Genomic DNA, 19,653 nt, shown 5'->3' with positions numbered 1-19,653 from the left:
TTGCTGGAATATTGCTAAAAGCGGCATGAAACCTCTCACTCACTCACTCACTCACTGTGATCTGGATGATCATGTGCCATTGTAGCTCTTGCTGTCATCCACTAGTTGGTTAAGCCAAGTGGTTAAAGCGTTTGCTCGTCACGCCAAAGACCCAGGTTCGATTCCGAACATGGGAACAATGTATGAAGCCCACTTTTGGTGTCCCCGCTGGAATATTGCTAAAAGCGGCGTAAAACAATACTCACTCACTCCAGTCATACATGATACTGATATATCTGGAATATTGTGGGATAAAAATATTCACTCCCCCTATGAACTTCGTCGCTTCACTTGGTACAAAGATTAAGCATTTCCCTGAAGATTCCGGGGTAGAATAGGTCTTCAGCAACCCATGCTTGCCGTAAAAGGCGACTATGCTTGTCGTATAAGGCGACTAACGGGATCGGGTGGTCAGGCTCGCTGACTTGGTTGATCCATGTCATCAATCCCAATTGCCTGGATCGATGCTCATGATATTAATCACTGGATTGTCTGGTCCAGACTCGATTATTTACAGACCCCCGTCATGTAGCTGGAATATTGCTGAGTGCGGCGTAAAACAACAAACAAACCAAACCAAAGATTAAGCGCTTGCCCAAAGCAATGTCTTACATGAGAAATGCATTCAGGCAAGAAACAATATATTTATTTTTAGTTGTTTTCATGTTATGATGTTACGACCATTTAGGCAAGGTGCTTGTTGTAATTCCCGTGCATGAGAAATAAAAATCATGTCATTGTTAATTAACGTGATTTTCTCTGAGTATCTTCCTGGGGCAAGAGCGTCCACTAGTCTTTTTATCAAAGTCTTGTTTCCACCCTTGCCATATCAAGCCTACATTCCTGTGCTAAATATGATTGGGCTATCGCACATATCGATAGCCAATCAGAGAATATTTGACAAACTCAACATCCACGACTGGTACACCTTCGTACGGAAGTGATTTACCGCTGCCTGTCTTTGTTGACATGAATATGTTTTTTCATCTTTAAACCCCAAATGATTACCTATGTTTTGGTGTCAGGGATGAAATCGCGAATGTTTTCGTTATCTGATCGACGAGTTTGTCGCCCGTGGTAGACTCCATCTTTGTGAAATTACATATTTTCATTACAAGGGGCACAACTCGTGATCTACACGAGGTGGCGCCAGGGTCAAGCCAAAATAAGTGGCCTTGATGTGGGTAGAAACTAGGCCTTGATATGGGCTAGTGGACACGCTTGCCCTGATGGTCTATGAGGTACATGTACAGCATGTAGTTACAAGCTATACAAGATCACGTGCCCCTGTGCACATTGTAACATGGTTTTGTTATTAAACTGTTCATGTTTTCAAACAGTATGTGTTGGTTATGTCGTTCAACTGTGTTACGGGGCAGTCGGGTAGCTTAGTGGTTAAAGCGTTCGCTCGTCACGCTGAAGACCCGGGTTCGATTCCCGACATGGGTACAATGAGTGAAGCCCATTTGTGGTATCCCCCCGTGATATTGCTGGAATATTGCTAAAAGCGGCGTAAAACCATACTCACTCACTCACTCACTTAACTCTGTAACAGGGGCAGAGTTGGGTCTCTTTGGCATCCTTGATAAACGTCTCTAAGACCTGCATCACTTCGGGCTTTCCTCCCACATTTAGAGGACATGCCGTGGTATAACTGGAATACTGTTCAAAGCGGCATTAACCCCAACTCGCTCACTTACTCACTCAACAGTGAAGGGAGGTAAGGGGGGACAGAACTTCTCTATCTGGGCAGTTATATCAGCGTGTCAGTTTAATGTGGGAGGAAAGCCTGAAGAAATGCAGGTCTCGGACGTATACCACTTCGGTGAAACCCACGAGCACAGATATAATGCTGACAAACCTAGAAACATACTTGGGGCGAAGCGGGATTCGAACCCACAATCATAGGTTTCTGGCGTGTCCAAGGGATGCAACTCTGCACAGGGAATCACGGTGCCTTAGACGACTGGGCCACCCGTGCCCCCTCTCCAACAAGAGACGTTCATACTTGTGAAAAGATCTATTTAAATCAGGTGTGAAAATACTGTGTTCAAATTTGCCCGATTTGGTAAATGTCTAAATAAGTCAAATTCTGTATTTCACTTTTTGGACAAGTGAACAGAAAACAAGAATAAATACAAATACCAAACACTACCTATGGCATAATCAAGCTCTTAAACTGGTGAGGTTTGGTAGGGTAGCATAGTAGTTAAAGCTTTCTCTCAATATGAAAGACAAGGGTTTGATTCCCACTTTGGTACAATGTGTGAAGGCCATTTCCAGTTATCCCCACCATGATATTGCTTAAATGTTGTGCTAGAAGCAGCTTAAAACCTCACTCACTCACTCTGGTAGTGGCTGTGCCTTTGACAACGAGGCCTCCAAGAGATTGCACACAGCACATAACTTACAGAGCAACACTGGAGTACTGCTGTCACAGTTGGGTGTGTGTGTGTTTGTTTGTTGTATAACACCGCACTCAGCAATATTCCATCTATATGTATATGACTGCAGACTGTAAATAAGTGAGTCTGGACAAGACAATCCAGTGATTGCTTTTGTGCTCAAGGATCCATTTCATCGGAATACGAGTGAGTAGCTGGTGACAGATTCTAGCCTGGATCCCCACAGCGAGGTTGCTGGGGACAGAATCTAGCCCAGATCTCCAGAGGGTGAGGTTGCTGGGGACAGATTCTAGCCCAGATCCCCAGGGGGTGAGGTTGCTGGGGACAGAATCTAGCCCAGATCTCAAGGGGGTGAGGTTGCTGGGGACAAATTCTAGCCCAGATCCCCATGGGGTGAGGTTGCTGGGGACAGAATCTAGCCCAGATCCCCAGGGGGTGAGGTTGCTGGGGACAGATTCTAGCCCGGATCCCCACAGAGCGAGGTAGCTGGTGACAGATTCTAGCCTGGATCCCCACAGAGTGAGGTTGCAGGGGACGGATTCTAGCCTGGATCCCCACAGAGCGAGATAGCTGGGGACAGATTGTAGCCTGGATCCCCACAGAGCGAGGTTGCTGGGGACAGATTCTAGCCTGGATCCCAACAGAACGAGGTTGCTGGTGACAGATTCTAGCCTGGATCCCCTCAGAGCGAGGTAGCTGGGGACAGATTCTAGCCTAGATCCCCACAGAGTGAGGTTGCTGGGGACAGATCCTAGCCTGGATCCCCACAGAGCGAGGTAGCTGGGGACAGATTCTAGCCCGGATCCCCACAGAGAGAGGTTGCTGGTGACAGATTCTAGCCTGGATCCCCACAGAGCGAGGTTGCTGGGGACAGATTCTAGCCTGGATCCCCATAGAGCGAGGTAGCTGGGGACAGATTCTAGCCTGGATCCCCACAGAGCGAGGTTGCTGGGGACAGATTCTAGCCCGGATCCCCACAGAGTGAGGTTGCTGGGGACAGATTCTAGCCCGGATCCCCATGGGTGTCACAGGAGGGACATAGTTCAAATAATGAGAAAGAGTAGTTTATTTACAACTCTACATTTTTAACTGAAACGCTACATTCTGCACAGCATCATTTGACCTGATTAATAACATGATAAATAGTTCACTCAGCAAAGATTCTCGATCCAAAGTTTCTTGATTCACATTTAGAATTCTGCTTCCTTGTAAAGTCAGATAATACTGTACTGTAACAAAACAACACTATAACATACAAGTCTTGCATATCCCTGGCATATACTGCTCAACTTTTGATCGGGATACTGAGATAGTTCATGCTGTTACAAAACTTAAAACAGCAACTTAAGGTAAAGTTCTAGAAATCACTTATTATTTTCTAACTTATGATGCTGCTGAAAATGAATGGGTTCTAAGGCAATATTGAATGCTATATACATGACAACTTCTCCCAGCGATCACTCACATCTGATTCCCTGCCTGGACACTCAGAATATCCCTATCAAAATCTGAGTAGTATATTAGGCATTAGACATTTTTCAGCCCTTGCTGAGACAAAACTGTTATGGATTTACATATCTGACAAAATATTTCATTGTAACGATACAAAAACATTGAAATATTAAATTTGCATTTAACACAAATTTCCATATCACGTTCTAAAATCGAACTGCTCATTCATTTCTTTTTTCCCTTGGGAGAGGTTGGATTCTTCTTTGGTGAGGCTGCACCGTCAGTCAACTCGATCTTCTTGTTGATGCTGTCCTCGGTGGACTTAATCTGCTCCTCCACCGACATCTTCATCTTCTTTATCTCCTCTGACAGGAACGTCTGGATCATCGTCCGCAACTCTTTCTTGGCTCCAGACTCCTCTGTAAAAAACATGGATTTTCGTCAAAAGCAATTTTGGTACACATGCATTTTACTAGACACTCTCTGGCATGTTTGTTCAAAGCTATTAATATAGCAGGGTCACTATTGGAAAATTAGGACAATAAAAGTCAAAATAAGCTGAAAAAATGATTCACTATTTGTATGGAATTTTCGAAATTGGATATCATAGCAATGTTTAAACATGGAAAATAGAAAATAAATATTGATAAAGTGCTCAAAAAAGGAGTTTCCATAATTGTGTTTGATTTGTGTTCAGTTATTTAGAAAACATCCTGCCTTTGATGTAACTGTAGCAATCACAGTGAGGTCAAGGTCAGTCAGTTGTGTGTGAAGTGATTGAAAGTTTGACAGTTTGGTGTGTGGACGTTATTTTTATTGTGAACTGTTCAAGTCATCAAGTGAATTTTATGCATAATTTTACACTGGTTCTTCATATATACTTGCATCCAACACAATACAATGCACCTCCTGCACTTACACAGGTTGTCACTCAACTGCCACCCGAAAGCAAACCAAGATGGCCACTGTAAAGTAATTCCTAAAGCAGAGCACTTTACAGTAGCCTTCCTAAAGCAGAGGACCCGTGAAGATTCCGGGGTAGAATAGGTCTTCAGCAACCCATGCTTGCCGTAAAAGGTGACTATGCTTGTCGTAAAAGGCGACTAACGGGATCGGGTGGTCAGGCTCGCTGACTTGGTTGATGCATGTCATCGATCCCAATTGCGTTGATGGATGCTCATGATATTAATCACTGGATTGTCTGGTCCAGACTCGATTATTTACAGACCGCCGTCATATAGCTGGAATATTGCTCAGTGCGGAGTTAAATAAAAAACCAACCATCCTAAAGCAGAGAGGGCAGTTTGGTATTCCAGGGCAAGTTCTGTATCCACAATCTGACATTATTGGATACTTTGGGCACCCAAATGAGTTTGAGACAACCAGGAACTTGACACATCCAGTTTGACAGATCCGAGCCAAAATGAATGTAAATATATTTATAGGGACTGGCAGGCGAGGTCGAGACAACCATGAATTTGACACATCTAAGTTAAACACAAAACATTTCTCCTGTATGTATGAAAGCAATGTATTGATACAGCCTTTATGGTTTAGCAGCCCTACCTTTCTCTTCAGATTTGTCTGCCCCTCCTTCTGCCCCATCCTCTTCCACCTTCTCCTCAGTTGTCTCCCCTTCCTTAGCCTCCGTCTCATCTGCCTTGTCACCAGCTGTTGATCATAAAAAATAGTGCACTTTCAGGATGCATTTTTCTAATACAGCCGAACCAAAAAGCATTTATTCTTCCCAAGCACATGTATGATTGATCAGTGAAACATCAATTGATTGATTGACAAGGGGGATGCGTCCATTCCACAACCTGCTGTACACTGCTAAGCTAAAAGTTACAAGTGTGCATTCCAATTTATTTTGGTTTCGGCACATTTCAGTGTACAGTGAGTAAGTGAGTGAGTTGGGTTTAACACCGCTTTTAACATTATTGCAGTCATATCATGGTGTGTCAGCTTAATGTGGGAGGAAAGCCCGAAGTGATGTAGGTCTCAGACGTTAACCACTTCGCTGAAACCCACGAGCATGGGTATGGTGCTGACAAACCTAGAAACATAATCAGGGCGAACCGGGATTCGAACCCACAATCGTAGGTTTCTGGCGTGCCCAAGGGACGCAACTCTGCACAGCGAATCGCGGCCCCTTGGACGACTGGGCCACCCGTGCCCCCTCAGTGTACAGAAAGGTACCTTGGGTACATATAGAGAATCTCACCGAGTGTCTTTTGATATGAAATATATCAACATAAGTTGATAAAAGTTGAAAAACTCCAAGGCTTGCCGAGGAGTTTTTCTACTTTTAGCAGTGAGTGTTTATATATTTGATATCAAAAGACACGAGGGTGAGATTTTATTTATCATGCAACATCATTCTTCCAACTTTTTCAGTTTGAAGACAGTAATAAGCAGTGTCTTAAGTGTAAAAAGTACTGCTAATAGCTTCAGTAGCAGAGTCATTAGTGATGTCATTCGATTGTGAGGTCATGGTAACTACTGATGTCACAATGATCTGCAAAGCATTGTGATGCAATTTCATTGAAGCGACATCTACTATGTAGATATCACTTGATCTCATCCAAGTGATATCTCCTGTGGGAGCCAGTTTGGGATGATAAATCTGTCTTACGACAACAACCCCTTCAGCTACACTCCTCTCCAATGCTTGACTATTTTGATAAAAAGATAGCTACGAGATAGATCGCAAAGAAGAAACAAGAACGAAGTGTGGTTTGTTTCACGATAAAACATTGTTCTATCATGACGTCATTTCTGGAGATTCGACCATGCGCGCACAACGTGATGACATACATATGACGTTACTTTTGAGAGGGGAGTGTCTAGTGAATTAGGGGGGCACGGGTGGCCCAGTCGTCTAAGGCCCCCGCGATTCGCTGTGCAGAGTTGCGTCCCTTGGGCACGCCAGAAACCTATGATTGTGGGTTCGAATCCCGGTTCGCCCCGATTATGTTTCTAGGTTTGTCAGCACCATACCCGTGCTCGTGGGTTTCACCGAAGTGGTAAACGTCTGAGACCTGCATCACTTCGGGCTTTCCTCCCACATTAAGCTGACACGCCGTGATATAACTGGAATACTGTTAAAAGCGGCGTTAAACCCAACTCACTCACTCACTCACTCTAGTGAATTATTCCCAATAGATGTGCCTGGGCAATGCAGTTAAACGCAATGGCCGAACGATCACATCCAAAAGCGGGATAGATACGACAATGGGTATTGGGAGAAAAGATACAGATAATCGAAGTGAGGATTGTGAGAATGTGCGAGAAATACCCACTTGTACATAAAAATGGACTTGTCCGACATTGCTGAGGTCGGATTATATGGAGTGAGTCATTATTTAAATATGGGTAAATATTTTTAAAGCTTGTACAAGTTATTGTCATCTGTAAGGAGGCTGTATGTAATGCTGCGCCCCTCAGGGTTTATTCTCCCTGCAGGGTTTTATTGTATGATAAACAACTCCCACTCGTTGTTTATTTCTTAAATAATATATACACACCCTCCGATGGCGGGGGTGATGGCATGGGGAGCCCAATGTAGTTTATTGCTAGGTCCAGCCTCACCTGAAATCAGAATAGAATAATTATAAATAATTACTCTTGACGAGGTCAATTTGCAAACACAAGGACCAAAGCCTTGATGTGGTCTGACCGGGCTGAGGCCTCGACCCGACCCTAAGGTGGTCACGTGACTTTGGGGTCTACATTGAAATGTATTGTTTCATCCCATGTTAGGTTCAACAATGGTATCGCAAGATTCTTATAGAGGTATAACAATTATTACTATTGCACAGTGGAGCTAACGATTTGAAGAATTGGTCTAAAATTTAACAATTTGACAATTAGTCTGAGTTTGAGGAGACTGGTGTTGCTGTTTGGGTGTGAGTTTGAGGAGACTTGTGTTGCTGTATGGATGTGAGTTTGAGGAGACCGGTGTTGCTATAAGGGTCTGAGTTTGAGGAGACTGGTGATGCTATAAAGGTGTGAGTTTGAGGAGACTGGTGTTGTTATAAAGGTGTGAGTTTGAGGAGACTGGTGTTGTTATAAAGGTGTGAGTTTGAGGAGACTGGTGTTGCTATAAAAGTGTGAGTTTGAGGAGACTGGTGTTGTTATAAAGGTGTGAGTTTGAGGAGACTGGTGTTGCTATAAAGGTGTGAGTTTGAGGAGACTGGTGTTGTTATAAAGGTGTGAGTTTGAGGAGACTGGTAATTTTATATGGGTGTGAGTTTGAGGAGACTGGTGTTGCTATATGGGTGTGAGTTTGAGGAGACTGGTGTTGCTGTATGGGTGTGAGTTTGAGGAGACTGGTAATTTTATATGGGTGTGAGTTTGAGGAGACTGGTGTTGCTATATGGGTGTGAGTTTGAGGAGACTGGTGTTGCTGTATGGGTGTGAGTTTGAGGAGACTGGTGTTGCTATATGTTTGACTGTCACATCCATGTAGACTCACCAGGGGTGTGAAGGCGTACTTGTACATCTTGAAGTGGCGGAAGTAGGTGTTGATGGTGTACTCTGTCATCTTCCTCACCTCGTCAGCACTGAACAGCTCTATACTGTGTGGTGGACGCTGAAACAACAACATGCTCTGGATATCTTTGTTGTAGGATAACAACCCATCTCAAGATGCATTAGTTTGTGGCTGGGTAACAATTTGTCTCAGTAGATATATTAGTTTGTTGTAGGATAACAACCTGTCTCAGTAGATATATTAGTTTGTTGTAGGATAACAACCTGTCTCAGTAGATATATAAGTTTGTTGTAGGATAACCACCTGTCTCAATAGATATATAAGTTTAATGTATGATATAACCTGTGTCAGTAGATATATTAGTTCTTGTAGTATAACAACCTGTCTCAGTAGATATATTAGTTCTTGTAGTATAACAACCTGTCTCAGTAGATATATAAGTTTGTTGTAGTATAACAAACTGTCTCAGTAGATAAATTAGTTTGTTGTAGTATAACAACCTGTCTCAGTAGATATATTAGTTTGTTGTAGTACAACAACCTGTCTCAGTAGATATATTAGTTTGTTGTAGTATAACAACCTGTCTCAGTAGATATATTAGTTTGTTGTAGTACAACAACCTGTCTCAGTAGATATATTAGTTTGTTGTAGTACAACAATCTGTCTCAGTAGATATATTAGTTTGTTGTAGTACAACAATCTGTCTCAGTAGATATATTAGTTTGTTGTAGTACAACAACCTGTCTCAGTAGATATATTAGTTTGTTGTAGTATAACAACCTGTCTCAGTAGATATATTAGTTTGTTGTAGTATAACAACCTGTCTCAGTAGATATATAAGTTTGTTGTAGTATAACAATCTGTCTCAGTAGATATATAAGTTTGTTGTAGTATAACAATCTGTCTCAGTAGATATATAAGTTTGTTGTAGTATAACAATCTGTCTCAGTAGATATATTAGTTTGTTGTAGTACAACACACTGTCTCAGTAGATATATTAGTTTGTTGTAGTATAACAACCTGTCTCAGTAGATATATAAGTTTGTTGTAGTATAACAACCTGTCTCAGTAGATATATAAGTTTGTTGTAGTATAACAAACTGTCTCAGTAGATATATTAGTTTGTTGTAGTATAACAACCTGTCTCAGTAGATATATTAATTTGTTGTAGTATAACAACCTGTCTCAGTAGATATATTAGTTTGTTGTAGTATAACAACCTGTCTCAGTAGATATATAAGTTTGTTGTAGTATAACAAACTGTCTCAGTAGATATATAAGTTTGTTGTAGTATAACAATCTGTCTAAGTAGATATATTAGTTTGTTGTAGGGTACTGTCAGGTCATCATTTAAATTTTGATGCTTTTAGCGACACCAGGCTCAGGACAACTGGCAGTTGTTGCAATCTTGATCCAAAACACTCGATCTGATGGTCACTTGAATTACTGGTTGAGCAAGTGCCACGGCGATTATATTTCCTTCTTAATTATAAACTTAAATATCAGGTTGTATATTTGGCAGATGCCCTAGTCAGTGTCTCTGTTTCATCTAACTCCAGACATAGGCAGGAAATGTTACTCCTGACTCTGGGGACTATACCAGAGTCTCACCTCACAGAAAAGCAGGAACTACTTCCTCTAGATGTTGTACACAAGTACGGCAAAACCCATCTTCCCGAGGCAAGAGAGTTAACTGACTTTAAACCCTTGGCTGGAATTCCTGGGCTCGATCGTAGCGCCACGAGTGGTTATCATGAGTTACGTCCCTTCTAAGCCTCTCCTATGGACCAATCCGATTCCATCACTTGCATTTGTTTCAAACAAAATGGCGGCGCCCAGTCAAGACGATCTGATCGATAATCAAGATCTATATTGTGATAAAACGGGTCTTACATCGCGAGGTGCATCAAATCATGCAAGCACCTTGATTAAAAACCATGAAAAGGTTTGGAAAATATCTGCTGACAACGACTTGGCAATGTACATGCTTTGCAAATCCTGCAATCGACCCAAATCGGCACGGCAGTTTACGAACCGGATTTCAATTCTGTTGCGCGATTTTGATTGGACTATGCATAGACTCAGTTAGTCCAGCCAAAATTTAACTCCATCATACCAGCCTAGTTCGGCAAGGGTGGAAACTGGACTTTTATAGTCAGTTAACTCTCTTGCCTCGGGAAGATGAGCAAAACCTACAAAATATCATCACATATGTATATAGCTTAATATGAAGTAGCTTTTGGATCCTGGAGAATCCTTAGCACTGTTGTGTTGTATTGGCACTTACATTGACAGCATGGCAGAGTATCAGAGCTTTGAAGTAGTTGAAAGTCTGGTCAAGGTTTCCGAAAGGGGTTTCTGAAAACAATCAATAAGTTTTGATATTAAAAGATAAAGGAAATTGTCATATTGCTGATATTAATAATCTTCAAGTCTTACACACATAAACTCATTTTGTCACATCATGTTAGATACAGATTCAGCACAACAGCTCAATCACCCTCTCCATCCCAACAGTATAGTGAGAAGTTGCAGAGGCGAGGGACGTGGGATGAACACCACTGGCTCGATCATCCTCTCCATCCCAACAGTATAGTGAGAAGTTGCAGAGGCGAGGGACGTGGGATGAATACCACTGGCTCGATCACCCTCTCCATCCCAACAGTATAGTGAGAGTATATTGCAGCGGCGAGGGAAGTGGGATGAACACCACAGAGTTATTATTTTAAAAAATAATAACATGATATTGGAATACATTATTCCTGAAAAAAAAAATATAGTTTCAGATAAAAGTATTCTGATCCTTGCATTAATATCCTTTAAAGTTATATCATTGGATAAGTTTTAACCGAATCACTGGTAGATTGGTTGGGGGGTTGGGTTGGGTGAGGGTGTGTGGTGTTGGGGGGGGCGGGGAGGAATTCACTGCCCCTTGGACCCCAGTTTTACATTGGATCTCACTTTTTTGTCCATTTTGGGGTTGACAAGTCTGTACCAATTAAATTCTTTTCAAAATGATTCTAACTGTACAGTCAAGAAGAGCAGCCATGACAGTTTTCGGCATAGATAATATCCAAAATATAGCCTGATCAAATGGCTGAAGAATAGTTTTATTACCGATGCAGACTTCATGGGTCTTCTTGATGATGGAGAAGAATGCCGATGTCTTCTCCCGATTGAAGCCATTATCCCGGGCAAACTGCAGGGTGTAGTAGTAGAGGTCCATGATGATACCGGACTTGAGGTTCTCCCGATGGTCACTCAGTCCAAAGATGTCAGACAGGACACTGAAATGTACATACTTATCAGTCAGTTGAGTGAATGAGTGACTTAATTAACAGTATTCCAGTCATATCGCGGTTTGTCAGCTTAATGTGGGAGGAAAGCCAGAAGTGATGTAGGTCTCAGACGTTTACCACTTCGGTGAAACCCACAAGCACGGGTATGGTGCTGACAAACCTAGAAACATAATCGGGGCGAACCGGGATTCAAACCCACAATCATAGGTTTCTGGCATGCCCAAGGGACACAACTCTGCACAGCGAATCGCGACACCTTAGACGACTGGGCCACTCGTGCCACCATCAGTCAGTTGACTATCTGATAGTTTGTTTGATACAGTTAACAATGAAGTGTTAGTTCTGTGTTCAGTATTTCATAAATGGATTGCAAATTTTAACTCAGATCTATCTAACTATCATTTTCGTATATTAAAACATACATTCACATTCTCTTACATGAAAAGACAGGAGCCAAAATGGTTTTCTTAGGAGCCAACACAACATACTTTTAAAATTACTCTTATCAGGTTCTCAGATATAGTCTGGAAGGTAATTTAAGGTACCGACGTTTACTACAATATCTGAAAAACTATCAGACCTACTCCAGTCAAAGTTGGCATGAGATTATTAAACAGTCATACATAACTGGATATTACATTTAAAGACAGTCGGTGCATGAATAAAAAATCTGTCTATTTAGCTATCACTATATTTCATCAACAACCAGACCTGTTCGTCACGGGTGGAACGAGCATTCATTGAAACAGCCATCTGCATAATGCTACCCCTGCATCACAGGGCCAAATGACCTAGTTGAACCAATCAACTCAACTCGAAAGGGTGCCAGGAATCACGCACGTTGAGACGCCCAACGCTAACACCGTATTTGTGTGTGCGTGATTCCCGTGCACCCTTTCGAGTTGAGTTGATTGGTTCAACTGTGTCATATGGCCCTGTGACGCAGGGGTAGCATTATGCAGATGGCTGTTTCAATGCTAATTAATTCGATTCAATTTTTTGAAGTTTCGTATCTGGTCCAGTTTACCAGCTTTAAATTGCAAGGGTCATCTACAAAATCAGTATTCCTTGCAAATACTGTAAATCGTGAAATTAATGCGTCTCCAAGAGAATGCGACCACTTAGCCAAAAGTGTGACTCAATATGAATGCGACACCCCCAACCTCTCAGTGGATTCATATCTAAAGAAAAGTCCTCTGTCAGGTTTACAGGAGAATCCTCACCTTAATCCAACCTTATATTAATCCACTCACACACCAAATGGCACCGCTTATTTACTAAGCGCTGAGTAGAGTACTTCCGCTAAAACAATACATAGTATTTTCCTAAGAACAACAGATACTTTTTGTGTTGATTCTGTTGACTGGCATTAAGGAAGTTCAAAGGGAGAAAGTGCGGAGAAAATGTCAACAAAATTAAAGGCGTGTGACAAAACAAAGGCTGTCGATCTAAAAAAGCAGTGTGATGAAGCCTATCCATGCGTGCTGGCTCGTGTCGCCCTTTGACGCAGTCGCAAAGAACAAAGACACCGTGTTGCGTGGGTGGCGTCTGTGTGGACTTGCAGGTGTGATCAGTGATGACATAAGTGAGTAGAACATTTCTCTTTACCCCAGCAGTGACAATTCACAGGATGTAATTAGTGTTTGAATGACATTGATTATATACTTGTTACAGGTGCTGCTCAGTAAACAGTGATGTGGAATACATAGCTGTTTATTTTCAGCGTATCTCTAAGTTGATATTTTCTGCTATCCAAAATGTTTTATTGTTGATATAAATGCGATGTTTAATAATGTGAGCAAAGACCACTCGCATTTTTCGCATTTAATTCATGCTCACGTTAATTTCAAGATTTACAGTAATGGCTTTGTTGAACACTATAAGCACGTCATCATATTTTTGTTGAAATGTGACCATTCAAATTCTTTTATCCAAGCCTCACGAAAGACGCGACAGGGTGTTTGTTGATCTTTCTGTGTACTAAATTTAGAACTATGTGCAGACGATTATGATGACTTGCTAGTTGACTGACTAGATTCACTTAATAATAATAATAAGTGCATTTATAATGCGCCAGATTCCATTCACCAAGTGGATGCTCATAGCGCTACACTATTATTACCCTGGTCAATGGATCAATGAGCACTCGATTTTCATTCTCAGCTCCTTGGGGAGTATACAACCCAAGCTGCCTGTATGACGCTAGAAGGTTAACAGCCACATTACCATCTCATCCTACCGGGTACACACTCACTGCTGGGTGAACAGAGGCACATTTCGAACAAAGTCACTTGCCTAAGGAGACACCACATGTGGAACATGTGCTTCAGTGTGGGGCAGGACCGAAGCCCTAGAAACTCTCAGGAGTCAAGCTGCTTAACTCGGTCACCCATCCAACTACTCTCCCAGACCGACGTTGCTCAACTTCCCCTGATTTGTGATCTGTGCACTGTGCACAGGACCATGTGCCACCCCTTCCCCCTGTATCCTCGCTTCCCCCTTATCCCCACTCGCATCACCACCACCCCCAACCCTGATGTGTTTAGCAATGTTCCCTCTCTCATCATTTTCACTGCTTGGACGATTTTGATGAAATACAGAAACCACCGCGAGATGGCACGTCACTGTCGAATAGCAAAGCCAATACTCAATACACTAATTCATACAATGCAAAAGCGTATTTTCATAAGCACTTTTCACTGGATTGCATACCTTACAAAACTGGATTTGAGGTGAAAATGTGCTTGTGATATTATGACTTTTATTTGAAAAGAATTTACGACGAAGCATCGTTTGTGATATTGTCGTGTTTACATGCCGCATATGTGCTGTGGAAGACAGACATTGTTTTCTGAAATAGGTCTTGCGAATGTCCAGCAACGCATCAGTTATTTGTACAGTAAAGATGACAATAATTACAGCACCAAATCAGTGACTTAAAAAAAAATCATGCCAATGTTAAAATTCAGTCACATATGCGACCATTCAGTCACTAATAAAAGGTCTGGGCATCAGAATAAAAGATTGATTTTAATGAGATTGATAAATCATAATGTTTAGTCATACAATGTAAGTGAGTGAGTTTGGTTTTACACCGCTTTTAGCAATATTCCAGCAATATCACGGCGGGGCACACCAGAAATTGGCTCCACTCATTGTAACCATGTGGGGAATCAAACCCAGGTCTTCAGTGTGATGGGCAAACGCTTTAACTACTAGGCTACCCCACCGCCCGCATACAACAGGCACTCAGCGACTTACTTCTTGATGTGATCTGCGTTGAGAGATTCATTGATCCTGTCCACATCATCCACTGTCAAGTCGGCCCTGCAAACAAACAAACAACCAGCTGCCATAGAAATAATGTTAGGGGACGATAGGTAACAGAGTTTTACCTTGACTTAAAAAAGTAGGGGTTCAGGGGACCCCCAATAATGAATTGTAAGGGTCCCTACAGGCAATATGAGGGTCCTGTAAAGTAATGAAATGCATGGTGTAGTGTACTGTACATTTTGATAATTACTTCAGAGTGAGTTGGGTTTAACGCCGCTTTTAACAGTATTCCAGTTGCATCACAGCGTGTCAGCTTAATGTGGGAGGAAAGCCCGAAGTGATACAGGTCTCGGACGTTTACCACTTCGGTGAAACCCACGAGCATTTTCTGACACTTTAAAATGTTTGTTTTCATTAGACGGGTTTATTTCCATTTGCACTTGTATTTGAGTGAGTGAGTGAGTTGGGTTTAACGCCGCTTTTAACAGTATTCCAGTTATATCGCGGCGTGTCAGCTGGTCTCAGACGTTTACCACTTCGTAGAAATCCACGAGCACGGATATGGTGCTGACAAACCTAGAAACATAATCAGGGCGAACCGGATTCGAACCCACAATCATAGGTTTCTGGCGTGCCCAAGGGGCGCAACTCTGCACAGGGAATCGCTGCGCCTTAGACGACTGGGCCACCCGTGCCCCCAATTCCTTCAGAGCCTGGAATGAATCATTGATCATGTCGACAGGTCATGATTGATGGATGAAATAAGCTAAGAGACGCTTACATTTGAGCGTACTGGATGCACATTCGTGCGTCTCGTAAAAACCCTGGTAACACAAGCTCAGTAATTATTCAACTCATGATTTCATCATGTATATGATAATATGTACTGTCAGTGACTCCACATTATATTCAGAACCCCATACTTAAAACCAACAAAATATATATTACTATCACAAAACTAGTATCGCTGTTGTTTTTAAAACTGGAGTACTGTTTTAAAGAAAATTAATGAAAAGGGAAAAAAATGAAATCTGAAAAAAGCAATTGTTAAACTACATAACAATTGGTCACACTGACACAAGTTTATTTAAAAACTTATCCAACTTACCATACACATATTTTGGCTTTATGATCTCTGGGCTGCAACAAAAATGTGAATACAAAATTAACATTGATATTTCCAGAAGTTGCTCCAGATCTGCAACAGCTGTTGATTCTACAAATTATGACCTGAGAAGTTGTATCTTGGCCTAAAAGGTTTATGTCCATCCTTGTTTCCCCTTTTATGACACTTTACAGCAAATACCGTATTTGACATAATATTCGCTCTCATAAGCTCCCACTGCGATATTTGCTATATATTGGCTAGTGAACAATCCCAATTAGCACCCCTTCCGATTGATTAATGTACACAAGACTTAAATTTATTTGTGTATAATACGCACTTGTGTGTTATATGCACCCTCAATTATGGGCAATTAAATTCTGGAAAAATATATCTGTCGTATATAAACATTTCACGCTGTCAGCATAAACCATGGAATTAATGATCTTTCAACTCTGTTTTTTCACCAAAATATTATTCTAAGAAGAACCCCCTATTTCTAATTTTGAGAGAGCCCTGGGTGCTTATTATGTAGAAAACTGTAATGGGAAAAAACAACATATTCTGAGTAATATTGAAATAGATCTATCTATTAACACACATCCAACTTCAAAAATAGATAAATATTTTATAATAGTTGCAAGATGTTCTTCCAAAGACTGGGTAAATATGTTTGATAGGTCTCTGGAAGGCATTTAGAAGTTTTACACATAAGGAAGAGAATATTCTGGATGTCAACTTCTTTATTACGAGGGACACAATGTTAGGAGTATATACTTTCTTCTTCATCAGCCCTGCAAACAAAATAGTTATCATAGCATGCAATAATGTTTGGGGACGATACGCAAAACACTATTCCTCACCTGATGGAAGAGTACGTAGACGCTCCGAAACATTGTGTTCCTCATAATAAAGAAGTTGACATCCATAAAATTCTCTTCCTTTTGTCTTATATTATGTTGCCTGACCAGATAATGTTTTCTACAAATTTGATTGAAGTGACTGAGGGTGACTTTGGATGTATCTTTGTACATTTCATCGAGAAGAGAGTAACCACCATAGACACCCTGCCTAATTCTTAATCTTAAACATCGCTGTATAAAGCCCCCTCTACACTATCAAAAACTTTGATAAAAAACTGTTGACCAAATGTTTGATAGTGTAACATGATGTCAAAAACTTTGATGGAATAGAATCCAATCCTATTTTCAACAGTCATTACTGAATTGTTTTCATGTAGATTATGCAAAGCCCAAGGTGTAGGGGATCATGGGGACCTTGGGAATTTCTACGGCACTATATTTATCTCAAGAGCCCTTAATCATTTTAATGTTTTAATTTTAACATGAGTGTAATGCCAAGGACTATTTAACAACAATTCTTAATTTCGAACACTGCAATTATTAACTTAACTAACTTCCTCATCATTGATCATATGGTGTAACATTGTTTGATTGGGGGACCCAAATGCTTCAGTCTACCCCATCCATCCATCCATACAGAGAGACAGCAATGCCACAAGTGAGTGAGTGAGTTGGGTTTAATGCCGTTTTAACAGTATTCCAATTATACATAATCGGGGCAAACCGGGATTCGAACCCACAATAATAGGTGTCTGTCGTGCCCAAGGGACACAACTCTGCACAGCGAATCGTGGTGCCTTTGACGACTTGGCCACCCAATGCCACCCAATGCCACAAGTGATTACAGCAAGAGATGCAACATATATGCAGCTTTTTAAATTGATGGAAAGATATCAATACCTCAAATTGTTCAGTGTATGCAAAGGCAAGAGTAACATATCCTGCCGACACATCAATCCATGGTACTCACCAATCCGTTGTATTTTTTTATAACGTCATTTCTCACGCACTTTGCACAGATTTGCGCCCCCTAGCGATTGTTTACATTGACAACTCGATCGTGACAGCTCCAACGAAAAATGTTCAGAATTGCATCTATTTGCTTAAGTACAGCTTTATATTACGATAAACTAACTGAAACTAACCTTCTGCACGTAATGCACTTTTTGTACCATTATAAAAAATTAGATCGTAAAAAAACACATCATTATCTTTTATTTTGATATTTAAACTTTATTTATTATCTAGATCTAGTTATGACCACTGATTCATTTTAAAATTTGACATTTAATGACAAATTTGGTATGAGGCAAAAAAAAAAAATTCAATATTTTTTAAAGACAGTGCGGATCGATGTGTAATCTCATATCAGAATCACTGTCAGATAAATGCTGCCAACATTACATTAACCCTGAAAGCACTGTAAACTGATGAATTCTCTGACTGACAAAATTCCCGAATGCTTGTGATGTAATTATTCCTATGTTAATTCTCTATTTGCATATCTAGAGTTAGAATTTAATACTAGCCCGCTAGCCCGGGCCTAGTACAAATTTCCAAATTTCCAAATTGTTTAACATTACAACTACAAGGGCATTTTAAAGCTTTTGAGTTTGTTTCTAGCAATGAATTATCATTCACCTGAATGATCTTCGGAACCTCCGGTGTTTCTTCCTGTGGCATATCCTGTTTTTCTCCAGTTTCGTCTGTAAGATGCATCCTGTCTCGTTATTCCAGGCGTCAAAGTTGCATGTGCGAGTTTACAAATAATGGCGCCGTTGCTATGCACCGCTATTTTTGTTTGTGCATTCCACAAGGGACTGTGTCGCTCAGAACAAGTACAAGACCGAAAAGAGTTATCTCCCATCCACCGCTGGCGTCGACCATGTTACACATGGTTAAACGGCTGTAAACGTCTTTACGCATCATTAAACTCATAATAGTTACAGGACATCAATAAATTTGTATTTACATTACAAAAATCATTTAAAAAATCATACAAAATACTGCAATTTACACATGGACACAGAATCTACTATCAGAGGGAGTCTGCACATTCTTAGGGCTTAGAATAGGCCTTCAGCAACCAATGCTTGCCGTAATAGGCGATTAACCGGATGGAATGGTCAGGCTCGCTGACTTCGCTGATGGATATCATCGTATCCCAGTTTCGTAGACTAATGCTCATGATATACTCCCTATATAAGTACTTATATATAGAGATTATTTACTGACCAATAACGAGCTCCCGTGATCATAAAATGCTAGACAGCTCATAAGCCGAGTGTGTTTCCGTGTCCCAATATTATCGTATATGAAAAATAACAATTGTAATAATCTTTTTATCGTATGTAATGTAGTTCTTTTAATAATAATGAAGACGTAAATTCACTCAATAGCAGATCTTTAGAAACGCGTATGAATGAATTTTTTTGAGTGAACCGTCCCATTTATCTTACAGAGTCAAATTGCATGTATAGCTTAGTTTCGGCGACACATCGGAAAACAACCTGTCAAAGCATTCTGGGAACGTTGGTCAATATTTAACTGAGAAATGAAGGATTCGCTTTTCGTATGGAGCTTAGACGTGCCTGCTTAGGGACCTCATTTGCATATTTAACGGACCATGATGCCAAGTTTATAGACGGGTTGATCGCATCAATAAAGCAAGCCTTTATTTGATAAAGTTACATACACAGCACAATTTGATTTTGTTGACAAA

General features: G+C 40.9%; 1 protein-coding gene across 1 annotated transcript; it reads right to left on the bottom strand.

Moving 5' to 3' along the window:
• Window positions 1-3,528: 3,528 nt before the first annotated feature.
• Window positions 3,529-18,709, bottom strand: LOC139455357 (cilia- and flagella-associated protein 119-like). The gene is made up of 9 exons (XM_071236915.1): window positions 18,573-18,709; window positions 16,072-16,103; window positions 14,952-15,017; window positions 11,509-11,678; window positions 10,679-10,749; window positions 8,374-8,490; window positions 7,424-7,487; window positions 5,463-5,567; window positions 3,529-4,315 (listed from the first exon to the last, which is right to left on the bottom strand). Exons 1-9 carry the CDS (start codon window positions 18,648-18,650, stop codon window positions 4,122-4,124), a joined length of 897 nt encoding a protein of 298 aa, XP_071093016.1. The 5' UTR covers window positions 18,651-18,709; the 3' UTR covers window positions 3,529-4,121.
• Window positions 18,710-19,653: the final 944 nt, after the last annotated feature.

Source organism: Haliotis cracherodii, unplaced genomic scaffold, assembly GCF_022045235.1.
Source record: "Haliotis cracherodii isolate W230 unplaced genomic scaffold, xgHalCrac1.p SCAF_11, whole genome shotgun sequence".
Classification (NCBI taxonomy): domain Eukaryota; kingdom Metazoa; phylum Mollusca; class Gastropoda; order Lepetellida; family Haliotidae; genus Haliotis; species Haliotis cracherodii.
Note: the sequence above shows the minus strand (reverse complement) of the source record. Positions and strands in the feature narration are given on the sequence as shown.

Coding starts and splice junctions, on each gene's coding strand:
- LOC139455357 (XM_071236915.1), bottom strand. CDS start 18,650: ATGCATCTTACAGACGAAACTGGAGAAAAACAGGATATGCCACAGGAA. Junction 11,679..14,951: donor AACGCAGATCACATCAAGAA/GTAAGTCGCTGA, acceptor TGTACATTTCAG/TGTCCTGTCTGACATCTTTG. Junction 4,316..5,462: donor AGACAAATCTGAAGAGAAAG/GTAGGGCTGCTA, acceptor TGTTTTTTACAG/AGGAGTCTGGAGCCAAGAAA.